Genomic DNA, 13,211 nt, shown 5'->3' on the forward strand with positions numbered 1-13,211 from the left:
TCTACTCAGGCTTTAGCAGAGCTCAGTAACGCTGAGATTAATAACCGATCACATTGATTTATCAGTCTACTCAGGCTTTAGCAGAGCTCAGTAACACTGAGATTAATAACCGATCACATTGATTTATCAGTCTACTCAGGCTTTAGCAGAGCTCAGTAACGCTGAGATTAATAACCGATCACATTGATTTATCAGTCTACTCAGACTTTAGCAGAGCTCAGTAACACTGAGATTAATAACCGATCACATTGATTTATCAGTCTACTCAGACTTTAGCAGAGCTCAGTAACGCTGAGATTAATAACCGATCACATTGATTTATCAGTCTACTCAGACTTTAGCAGAGCTCAGTAATGCTGAGATTAATAACCGATCACATTGATTTATCAGTCTACTCAGGCTTTAGCAGAGCTCAGTAACGCTGAGATTAATAACCGATCACATTGATTTATCAGTCTACTCAGGCTTTAGCAGAGCTCAGTAACGCTGAGATTAATAACCGATCACATTGATTTATCAGTCTACTCAGACTTTAGCAGAGCTCAGTAACACTGAGATTAATAACTGATCACATTGATTTATCAGTCTACTCAGGCTTTAGCAGAGCTCAGTAACACTGAGATTAATAACTGATCACATTGATTTATCAGTCTACTCAGGCTTTAGCAGAGCTCAGTAACACTGAGATTAATAACTGATCAGCACCAGTATTGATTGCATTTCTGTTTAAGATTGTATATATATTTTAATTTAGTAATTAAATTAAGTAAAAGTATTCAAAAATAGGAGTTTGCATGTTCTCCCTGTGACTGTGTGGGTTTCCTCCAGGTTCTCCGGTTTCCTTCCAAAGACATGCAGTCAGGCCAATTGGACATGCTATATTGCCCCTGGGTGTGAGTGACTGTCTGTGTCTGTCTGTCTGCCCTGCGATGGACTGGTGACCTGTCCAGGGTGTATCCTGCCTTCCACCCGATGACCACTGGGATAGGCTCCAGCACCCCCTGTGACCCTGAGGGAGAAGTGGCTTAGAAATTCTGAACACATCATCTGATACCAGGATAAAGACCCCATAAGGCCTCATATATTTTGAATATATAGAATATATAAGGACATCATACACACACACACACATATATATATATATATATATATATATATACACATATATATTTGTATACACACACATGGTTCTACAAGGTTTCTTTAGAAAAGGAATGGTTCTATAAAGAATCATAAACATTCAACATTCAATGAACCCTTTGCCACAAACAGGATTCATGAAATTGATAGCGAAGGTGTTGTAGATGGTTCTATGTATTATTGTTTTGAAAAGGGTTCTATATAACGCCATAATGGATTCTTCTATGGTTACACGCTTGATCCTAGAAGAACCCATTTTGGTGCTATATAGAACTTTTTTCAAAATGCATCTAAAATCATCTTCAGCACATTCTCCATAAACCTGAAGAGCCATTCCACAACGCAAAGTGTGCTTGTGATTCTATATGCTACCCTTTTCTTTACTAAAGAACCCTTAAAGAACCGTTTTTAAGAAAGCGTAAGAACCAAACAGAAAGTTTATTTAGGCAATGCGCGTTTCGGCTTTGAACAAATCTGCACAGATAAAAACATTTCGTTCACTCCAATTTTAGCAATACATCTGGAGAAAAACAAGTCTATACAGTCCATTTTTCCTGCGCATGAAAGGCTCGGACATCTGTTCAATACAAATTGTAAGTTTATTCAAGTCTGTAAAACATTTACAAAGTTTTAGCCAAATCTGGTTACTTAACAAGCACTAAATATACAAAGAAACTACAAACTACTCTCAGACCTACTTTCTAAATCTGTCATACAGTATTTTGTCAATAGCCATACGCGGCTAATTAATGGAAAAATGAGTATTAAGAACTTTACATAGCATGAATTAGATTACAGAAGTTGACATCCTCGATAGTACTCAACATCATCTCTAATCTGTTTGTGTATTTCTCCTGGTCCACATACTTGACCAGAGGCCATTTGAAATTCCGCCACTGTTGTAAGAAAACCTCTCAGAAACGGAAACCTTACGAGACAGTTCTTAACTTGTCGACATTAATGTAACTTAAAAAACTTAAGTTAAAAAAATAAATAAAAGCTAAAAAAAAGTTATGAGGTTTTCTTACGACAGCCACGGCTTCTTAACATCTTCAGCCGTCTAGCAGCTTGGTGAAGAAGCGGCAGACGGAGTGCCAGCCCTCTCCGCAGTAGCTTTCGGCCGGTTCCATGTCCGCGGCCCCATCGCTCACGTCCCCAAACTCGTTGACGCTGTCTCCCTGCATTAGCTCCTCCTCCTCCTTCATCTCCCCCTTGACTTGCTTCTCCTTCTCCTTCTCCCCGTCCTTATTACCCACTTTCTTCTTCCCCCCGTCGTTCTGGCCCTCTCCCTTCCTCTCGGCAAGCTTCATGTGGGCGGCAGCCGGCGCCTTCTTGCACAGGCGCGTCTTCAGCACCTTCTCGCCCTCGCAGGCGTTGGTCCGCTTCTTCAGCTTCCCCACCACTTGCTTCCAGTATTGCGCCGGCTTGTCTACGTAGGCCGGGCACTCTTGGGGCTTGCCTGAGAACTGGCAGCCGTAGGAGTGCATGGACCCCTCACCCTCCTCCATGTCAGTGGGGTCTGAGCAGCTGACCTGGAGAAGGATGTTGTTGTTGCGGCCCTCTTGTGCCTCCCAGGTGCAGCGGTGGCCCTCCTTGGTGCTCAGTTCCCCAGAGGACAGTGCGGGACGTCCCTCGTCTTCACCCTTTGGCTTGGCCTTCTTTTTCGCCGCCTCCGTACAGGGCAGGAGGAACAGCAGGAAGATTGGGAGGAGGAAAAGAGGGATGGGTGGACGCCGCATGGCTGTCAGGGTAAGTGCAGGAGAAGGAAAGAAAGAATCCCAGGTTCAGGGCAGGATGAGCATCCGTACAGGGAGACACAAAAGGACAGACTGGAAGAGACTCAGGACCACCTGCTACTTGGACCACCTGCTGAGGAGGTGGAGGGCTTGTTAGTAGGGCATGATAATAAATCACAAAAAGTAAACAACAGCAATGCACTAAATGGGGTCCAATCACTTTTCTTGAAGGAGGCTTGGTAGTGCCCTTATCCTTGTCAAACTGGCCTTACTGGAATAGTCCAGATTTTTTTTAGTGTAATCTCCATCTCTATGTGTATTGTACTGCTGATTACCATGGAAAATAATTCAGTAATACAATATAATCCAAAGGGCAACATTATTAGGTCAGAGTAGATAGATTTTAAAAAAGATTATTGCTTTAAAACTGCAGGTACCCTGTAATCGATTGCAAGCAAAATATTTAATGAAGGATTACTTGTTTTGTTTTTCTTGATTTTTTGGGGTTATCTTTCATACATTTCCAGTATAAAAAGCCAATAAATAGACATTGCCAATGTAAAAAGTGTCAAAATGTCAACAAAGAGACAAACATTTCAAAATAAAAAAAAAATAAACACAATGCTTTTTTCGCTCCGTCAGTAACTGACATGCAAATACTCCATAGAAACTACAAAGAATTCAAAAAACGTTCACTGAAAAGTGGAAATATTTCATCATTGCGTCTGTGTAAAAGGATTCGTCCTTCTACGCAGGTCAACAGAAGCGCATTCAGCGCAGATGAAACAGCAAAACAAAGTCTCTCCTAGACTTTTTCTTCTGCATTTCCACCCTTAGCCACTTTACTTCATCCACAGATTCCCCAAGAAACTCGAAATAGCATTAAAATTCACCAAAATGCAAAGTTTTGCATAGTTTTATCGTTTACCTACTGTAGATTTACTCACCGAGTGTGGACGTCTTCCTTCAGCACCGCGAGAGCAAAAGGGTCTGAAGAGGAGGAGAAGGAACCAGGGGGCAAGGGAGAAAGAAAGGATGGCAGTGAGGGATAAAGAAAGAAGGGGGAAGGAGAAGGTGGGGGGGGGGCTTTTGGGGGGCATCAATAGCACAGCCAAAAAACCTCCCAGAACTGGGCCCCTCCCTTGTAGTCTGAAAACAAACTGACACCCCTCCCTCCTTCCCTTTCTCTCGCTTTCTGCCCCCCCCCCTCCTCTCCCCCGACCCCCCGCAGGCCTCTGTCTTCTTAGACCCCAGGCAAAATTGGGATAGATCTACCCTGAGCCAGGCTGCTCACTGAGAAATGCCCACTTGGAAACACGGTGTTGAATATAATATCGAAGGTATCTGGTCTGCATTTGAAAGGCAGAGTCCTATCAAAGTTGAGCTACTAGTTGTGATGTGTCCTCTACAGCATCTAGATCAGCGGTGTTCCCCTCAGAGTGGTAGAAAATCCTACATAATATGATGCAATGCTATATTATTACTATATTATTGTAGATTTGCACTGCATTATTGAAATTCAATACTGGCACTTTTACTGATCTAAATTTCCAAGGGGAAAAAACATTTAGAAGATTCTTCTCTCTTTGTCTTGCCAGTCGGTCGAGTTGCCGGGCAAAACACAACCGCGTTTTCCTTAAAGAAAGACGCTTGAAATAGAACTTTGTGAGTGTGAAGAATCTTTGAAAAGTTTGGGGGGTGGGGGTGGGGGGTCTCAGGGGTCACGCTGTGTTTTTCTAAAGGCAGAAAAGAGCAAGGCACACCATGCTTTTATTTCCCTTGGAGGTCACGCTGCTGTGTAGAAGCCCGTTTCTGCCACTGCAAATAGTATGTAGTCATTTAGTAAGTCATAATGATGAGAAAGTTATTATTAGTAAATATGACTTAATGTCTCATAATGAGAACATTTTCTCCTAATTATGAAAAAGTAAGTCATGTATATGAGATACTGAGTCAACATGATGAGATACTGAGTCAAAATAATATTGAAAATCATTCTAGAGGTTCTAAGGTTTTAATGATAGAAGATGCTAAATCATGATTCTAAGAAAAGTCATACTAATGAGATATGTCATAATTCTGATATGCTAAGTCAAAATGATGAGACACTAGGTTATAATAATGAGATTAAATCTCTTTATTGAGATTCTATGTCATAATGAGAAAGTTAGTCATAATTATGAGGTGCTAAGGCATACTAAGGGGAGATTAAGTCATACCTATGAGATATTAAGTCATAATTATGAAATGCCAAGTCATATTTATGAGATTACACTCACCAGCCACTTTATTAGGTTCAGTTGCTTGTTAACACAAATAGCTAATCAACCAATCACACGGCCGCAGCTCACTGCATTTAGGCCTGTAGAGGTGGTCAAGACGACCTGCTGAAGTGCAAACCGAGCATCAGAACGGGGAAGAAAGGGGATTTAAGGGGCTTTGAACGTGGCGTGGTTGTTGGTGCCAGACGGGCTGGTCTGAGTATTTCAGAAACTGCTGATCTACTGGGATTTTCACGCACAACCATCTCTAGGGTTCACAGAGAACGGTCCGAAAAAGAGGAAATATCCAGTGAGCGGTCAGTTGTAACGACGAAAATGCCTTGTTGATGTGAGAAGTCAGAGGAGAATGGGCAGACTGGTTCCAGATGATAGAAAGACAACAGGAACTCAAATAACCAACCAGAATCTCTGAGGAACGTTTCCAACACCTTGTTGAAAATCTGACATGAAGAATTAAGGCAGTTCTGAAGGAAAAAGGGGGTCCAACCTTTTACTAGGTGTACCTAATAAAGTGGCTGGTGATTGTATATCATAAATATGAGATGCTAAGTCATAATAACTAAATATTAAGTCTTAATTAGGAGGTGTGCTAGCAAGTTATCGTTGCTATACATACAGGCAAAAAGTACTACAATTAACTAGGAGACGCTGCTGTTAGAAAAAACAAGCCTTACCTTTGGTCTGACTGGTCAGCACAGAAAAAACACTCATGATGTAGCTTCACATAACGTAAGTGTTCGGCACCAGTTTGTGGGTTCCTCCTGGAACCTTTACATTATGTGGCATTATGTACAAAAATAATGAATTCAAACAGCTCAGTTTAAATGAATTGTTTTTGTGATGTCACAAAAAATGACCAGAGTTACATAAAGTATATCAACCTATTCAGCCTACAACAGTTTAGCCCCACCCATTCATGCTGATGTTATACGGACTGTTTGGACTGGTTTTTTAATGAGCCAGTCAGAGCAGAGCTCATTTACATCTACCAGTAATAAAAATAGTCCTAATCCATGTTTACATGACCATTTATTGACCTCTCTTTGTAAAGGCGTTACTTTTCTAGCCGTTACAGTAGCTTGAGCGGCCCAGGAGACTCACAGACCAATCGCACGCATTGTAAATGAGGGACGAGGAGAGAAACAGCAGTCAGAGAAGAAAGTGAGTCAGAGGGAAGTTATTCCACATGACGTGATCTAAAAAAAGGAAACTGACAGTAAATGTTGTTGAAATCTGACCGAACTGGACTTTATTTGATCTGATGTTCAGTAAATGTTGTTGAAATCTGACTGAACTGGACTTTATTTGATCTGATATTCAGTTGTTGACTGTATTAAATGCTGATATTCCTACTTGGCTACTTTAGTAAACAGTTTATAGCACTGAGTCACGATGCAGGTTAAGCATTATGATGTTGGCTTGAGGAAATTTTCTCTAACTGGATTGTATTGAATTTTAATTAAAGACCCCTGATGTATAGCTTCATTTTGAATGGGTGGGGCTAAACTAGGCTGAATAGGTTCATACACTTTATGTAAGCCTGTTTGGTTTTGTGACATCACAAAAACGACAAAATCAAACGGGGCTGTTTTTGCAGATTAGTTTCCATGTGTGGACTTGGCAGTGAACAATATGTTTCAAAACTTTAACAAGTTTGACAAAAAAAGCAGCAAGGACACGTACGGGCCCTTTAAATAAACAGTATTTAATTCTTCTGGTCTACCTCTCTGCTTTGGACCAGTGGGCGTTCTGTGTTCTGTTGATGGCCCCTCTGTTGGAAGAAGTCACTGTGACAGACTTGGCAGGGGCAAAGAGGTGAAATGACTTTGTGTGTGTGTAAGAGAGAGAGAGAGAGAGAGAGAGAGGAGGGGGGGGGGGGTAGAGGGAGAGAGAGAAATAGAGAGAGTGAAAGAGAGGGAGAGAGAGAGAGAGAAAGAGAAAGAGAGAGGGAGAGAGAGAGGGAGAGAGAGGGAGAGTAAGAGAGAGAGGGGGTGGAAGAGAGGGAGAGAGGTAGAGGGAGAGAGAGAAATAGAGAGAGTGAAAGAGAGGGAGAGAGAGAGAGAGAGAAAGAGAAAGAGAGAGGGAGAGAGAGAGGGAGATAGAGGGAGAGGGAGGGGGAGAGAGAGGGGGGAGAGGGAGAGAGGGAGAGAGAGAAATAGAGAGAGAGTGAAAGAGGGAGAGAGAGAGAGAGAAAGAGAAAGAGAGAGGGAGAGGGAGAGAGAGGGGGGGGGGGGGGGGGAGAGGGAGAGTAAGAGAGAGAGAGAGACTTGCCTTGGACTAGCTGCCCACCCTACACTGAAGTTCTCATAGACTTCCAGCTATTCCCACTACTAATACTACTGCTATTAATATTAATAGTATAATAACTCTGTAGGCAGTCTGACCAGAGAAGGACGGGTCCCCCCTGGTGAGCCTTGGTTCCTCCCAAGGTTTCTTCTTCAGCTCTGAGGGAGGCTCTCCTTGCCACCATCGCCCCTGGCCTGCTCACCTGGGGGTTTTACATTCATGTTAAAACTTTGTCTTTACTGGAATTCTGTGAAGCTGCTTTGTGACCCAATCAATTGGAAAAAGTGGTACAAATAAATTTGATTTGATTTGATTTGATTTGAAAACAGATTTGAGGTCTGTGGGCTCATCTAACACCCTTCACTTGAGTTAATAATGTAATGGAACAGCCCTTAAGACGGCCCTGGGGTCCATGTGGATGAGGGCTTTTTAAACCCTATTGAAATGGTGGGAGAGTGTTTTGGTAGCGACGTGAAAATGTGGAATTGTGGAAATGTGGACTTGGAAATCTTCCAGCTTCACTTTAAATCCCTCATGGCAAGAGGATAGTGGGTCACTGTTGGCCCACTCATGGCAAAGCTGGTGGTCCACTGGTGTTTTGCTCAGCGTTTTCTGGGCGGCCCACCGGTGGTTAAGCAGAGTAATAGACAAAATTCCACTTATCATCGCTCATTTTCCACTGACAGGGAAAAGACAGTTTACAGATTTTCCTTCCTTCATTTCTTGAGTCCTACTTTGTAAATTAGTTTAGTAAATCATTTTAATCCAGCTCAGAGTCAACAGTAACACTTTCTATAAAATCATTTTATATCAGGCCTAGTCATTACTTTTCCCTCTCAGTCGTTTGTAATATTTGCCTAAGTTTACTTTCCAAAATAAAAGTCCTTTTAAAATCTGTTTGAATTTGTATGCAGGTCGATCATCTGGCTGGTCTAAGGGTGGACCAGCAGTGGCAAACAGTCAGGAGGTTGCCGACCTCATCAAGCCAATGGAATGATATATGCTCACTATCTGGGATGAAATAAAAAAATGCCTTAAAAAAACAATTTGTATTATTTTCACTAATTGGAAGTTGAAAGGGGTTAGGATTTGGGACAGACACCTCCCAATAGAAAGTACCCTGTAAACAATAATATCTTTAGCTCATACTATCACAACTGAGGTCTTGGGTTTAAGTAGAAAATAACAGAAAGGTGTAAATACTTCTTTTCTTTTACTGCAGTGCCTCAGTCTGAACTAATTCAGCAGAATGTTCCATTTAGTTATGAATTTGACATGAAATGCCCAGTGGCTGCTATTAGAATTAAGTTTCTGTGGTAATCGGGTCGTTCTACAGAAATGCCCTAGCGTTCACAGATATATTACACTTGAAATACAGGTTAGGGTTACAATCTAAAAATTAATATTTTAAAATAAAACAATAAGTTATTTTAACAATTACATTTTCTTGAGCCTCAATTCAGCAATTCAGTTATCTAGAACTCCAAGCACCACAGAAGAGCTCGTCCCCACAGTCATGTGTGAAGTTTGAGGCCATATTTTGAAGAAAAAAGCAAATTATTCTGCAAATTTAACTGCAATAATCTACACACACACACACACACACACACACACACATACACACACACACACATTTTCTAAGCCGCTTCTCCCTCAGGGTTGCGGGGGGAGCTGGAGCCAATATAATCTATACATCCCTATGAAATATATAAATTAAATGAGATAAAGAAAACAAATGCCAAATAAATATTATAAAGTATATAACAAAAGTTCCCCAGGAGTCGAGTCACTGGTGTTACCGCGTAACAAAAAACTCTTATTTTGAAATACAAGTCACGCCGATGACGTCTCTCGACCTCCTTCGACCCGTTTTCTGAGGATCTATGGAGAAAAGCTCATGGTGAGTCCACTGTGTCTGAGATCTTCTCATTCAGCTCATGATCTCATGTGAAGCTTCTAGCTGACGTCACTGGTGTGACCGACTTTATTCTGAGGTCATTGTGAAAAAACAGAAACACAAATGGATTAAATTCCATATTTTAGTGGACGTTCCCTGATGGACAGCGTGTGGTTTGATGTTCTGTAAAATGCTCTGATCATTAAAAACGTCTCTGCTGTTTCCTTTATTATGTGGAACACCGATGACGACCAGGAACACCAGTGACGCCTATGGAGAGTGTGGAATATTTATCATAGAGCATGAGTTTAGTCTTGGTGTGTACCACGCTTAGCTAGCTTGATATATACTCACCAGTAGTCTTCATTAGCAAGTGCACTGATCACTACTCACCATATGTTATTCATGAGAAAGAAAAGTTCTTTGGTGAACATCATGGTTAGGGAACCGTGAGAGGAGGGAATGTGGAGATATAAAAGGTTCTATTTTAATTACTAACTTGATTATTAAACAAATTATAATTGACAAAGCTGATTAATACAAGCATACTAATCCTCTCATTAAGGATTGGCCTCGGTTCTTGTATGTTAAGGGGTTTCAGCAGTGGAACGTCCCTGAAAATTGAGAAGCTTCGGGATCGAGGATGAACCTCCAAAGAGAAATGTGGAAGAGAAGAACCTGCAGAGCCGGGTTTTTTGGAGGCCGTTAATAAATCAGGAGTTGAAGGGCCTTGAGAGGATGAAACAGCCAAAACATGAAGAGCAAAAAAATGTGGTTGTCCGGAAATCTTCTTGCTTTCTGGAGCTCAACAAACGAAGATGGGACCTTTCGCTTCCTTCCAAAAGAACTCATCGACTGAAGTTCGTTTTTTCTGTTTCTTTGACTTTTGCTGAAGAATTTCTTACTTTGCGTAAAAGAGCAGAATACATTTAGAACTAAAACTTCACTTAGAATTAATTAGTTGTGACGTAACACATGTCCGGACTTGGGGCGGAGGCTGGATCGCTCTAGACCCGACAAGAGACAGAAAAGTGGACGTTTCTGTAGAATGACCCAGTTAATTGTACGCAAAAGACTACTACTTTAAGTGATCTTGTAATGCCTGGCCCAGATGACCGCTGCTTTTTGTCATCATGCCAGTTTTTTCTGTGTTGCATCTCTCTTGGCTGCGGGTCTGTAAGCTCGCTCTTGTATCCCTGTCTTCTTATTCAGGATGAAGTGCTGATGCTACATTCCTGTTTTAAAACGTGGCAGTCTCCATATCAACCAAGCCTCTCCAGCTGCCGCTGCCAGCAGAAGCAAACCTCCAGCCACTGATAAATACAATCATGCCTTCGCCTGTTCCATGGAAAGCCCCTTGATGCCTCCTGCGTTGTTCAGTCTGGAGGCACATGGCTTTGACTGGAACAGTGCGTGTTGATTATCAAGCAGAATTACTGTAACCAAACACGGCCTGAAGAAGCTCAGCGCAGTGGTTCACTTCTCTCAGTGACTCAGTGCAGTGATTATAGACTGAAAAGCACTGCAGGCGTTCAGCTGAATACATTTGCTTCAGTGGAGAGGGAGGTTGTATTTAGGGGGTGATCAAAAGTAAGTGCAACGCAAAAAAGTCGTTTGGACACAAAGGAGAAACACTCCCCTCTGGTGGTGGTGACGTGTCTGTGTTTGTATTTTTATGCATATTTCCAAGGCACAACGGTCATCATTAAGGTCCAGTCACACTGGCAGTAGTGGACAGTAACTGAGTAACTGAGTAAATGTAATTAGTTTCTGTACTTTAGTATTTTTGGTGTATCTGTACTGAAGTTCCTCCGTTCTGGACTTTCTCCTTTCACTCCACTACATTTCAGAGTCTAATATCCGACTTTTTCCTCCTACATTTTGAGAAATCTGTCGTTCCTTTTGGTTTCTGTGTGTATAAAAACGTAACATGTCAAAACGAAAGAAGCGCAAAGCCAGAGCACCAATCAGGGCCCAGCGGTCACTTTGTTTAGAGCTGGTTTTGACCTGTGGGTCATACCGACCCAGTGCAGCACGCGGTTCAACGTCAGCGCAGCAGCGTAAAACTTTGGGAGAGTCTGTTCAACATAAATGATGAACTAACCTAACTTTGTGTAAATAGAGCTCAATATCGAAATATGTCCACATATGCAGTCGAGACTGACCCGGCTTTTTTCTGAATTTCTACAAACACCATTTCATTTTATAGTAAATGAGTTTGGGCTGGTTTATGTTTATGAACAGACGCCTACAGATCAACATAGTAAAGGAGCTCATCTGTGATCCTGAGTTTAAAGCCAGTTTTTATTCAACTTAAACTTGGAACTAAGTTGTAAATAAATCTGAAACTGAAACTTTGCTTGTGTGTAAAAAGTGATTTCAGAGCCACTCGGTTCTCCCTGATGGAAACTGTTTACCTTCAGTGTTTTGTGCTTCTGATCATTTTAATAGACGTCAGCGTCACTAATTAATGACGTTCTATTAAAAGACTGGTTTACCAAGAGAGACGCTGGAGGACTTTCACCTGAAATGAGTTCATGAAGCCAGTCTGGTTATAAAAATGATAACAGGACCAGATCAGAGCCAGAATTACTCTTTTAGTACTTTTACTTTATACTTAAGTACATTTGAAGGGAAATACTTTAGTACTTTTACTCAAGTGGAGGTCTAAAGGGAGGAACTTCTACTTTTACTGGAGGAATATTTACCTTGGGGGTCTCTGCTTTAACTCAGGTACATGACTGGACGAAGTACAACAACACTGCACACTATCATTTGAAAGTGAATTTTCTCAAGCAGATTTACATTCATTTCAAAGGAATTCTCTGCAATGAGCAGCTCAGGCATGCAGGATGAACATATCTTGAAAAATGTTCTGTGGCTTTAGCTTCTCAACTAGCTTGTGTTGCCTTACGTTGAACTCGATTCTAAAAATCAATACATCAACACACCATCCAGGGTCGGATTGTGGCGCTATTATTGGTGGCTCTTCATCTGGAAGACTAAAGGATTTGCTATCGTAAATCGTAAATAGCGCTGTAAACTGTGCCACTTCTATGCTTACTGGATACTTATCCACTCGGAAATATAGCCAAACATTCTGCTTTGGCCTATAACTCCCTTATTTTCACATGACCAGTGTGGTACAAGATCGGCTGAAATGTCCAGTTAGGGAACCAAATGATCCTTTAATAACGGTTTTAGCGAAGCGTGCTTACTCTTTCTCTGGGGCATTTCTGGGATAACAGTTTTTTGTGGGCAGTATTTTGATGACCATGACCATCGGTTATTGTCCACTTCAGGGCCATGAGTGCTTGACAGTCTTCACAGCAGAAAACCCTATCCTTACTATTTGCGTCTTTTGAAGACAGTTCATTAAAGCATTTGGTGTGAGCTTGCTAGTAATTAGATGGAACCAATGCCAAGAGCACAGCCGCTTCTTATTGCGCCCAATGAATTAAAAGATTACTAAAAAAATGCCCTAATTGAGCAAAGGTAAAATGGGGAAAGTGGCAAATGTTAATAATCATTCGCAAATTACGGTGATGGTTGGCTTGTCCTTGTGTGTTTTGGGGCAGTCGTGGGCTGGAGGATAGGGAACCGGCCCTGTGACCAGAAGGTCACCAGTTTGATCCCCAAAGCCGACAGCACATGACTGAGGTGTCCTTGAGCAAGACATCTAACCCCCAACTGCTCCCTGGGTGCTGTGCATAGGGCTGCCCAGCACTCTGGGCAAGTGTGCTCGCCGCCCCCTAGTGTGTATGTGGTGTTTCACTGCATGGATGGGCTAAATGCAGAGGTGAAATTTCCTCATTGTGTGACTAATAAGGGTCACTTAATCTAATCTGGACTTGCTCGAGAGTGCCCTCT

General features: G+C 41.8%; 1 protein-coding gene across 1 annotated transcript; it reads right to left on the reverse strand.

Moving 5' to 3' along the window:
• Positions 1-1,720: 1,720 nt before the first annotated feature.
• Positions 1,721-5,869, reverse strand: fgfbp3 (fibroblast growth factor binding protein 3). Its single transcript, XM_037541951.1, is given in 5 exon segments — positions 1,721-2,880; positions 2,882-3,009; positions 3,824-3,906; positions 3,909-3,962; positions 5,833-5,869. Coding segments are annotated over 5 exon segments (990 nt in total). The 3' UTR covers positions 1,721-2,192.
• Between the last annotated feature and the right edge of the window lie 7,342 nt (positions 5,870-13,211).

Source organism: Pygocentrus nattereri, chromosome 10 (assembly GCF_015220715.1).
Source record: "Pygocentrus nattereri isolate fPygNat1 chromosome 10, fPygNat1.pri, whole genome shotgun sequence".
Taxonomy (NCBI): Eukaryota; Metazoa; Chordata; class Actinopteri; order Characiformes; family Serrasalmidae; genus Pygocentrus; species Pygocentrus nattereri.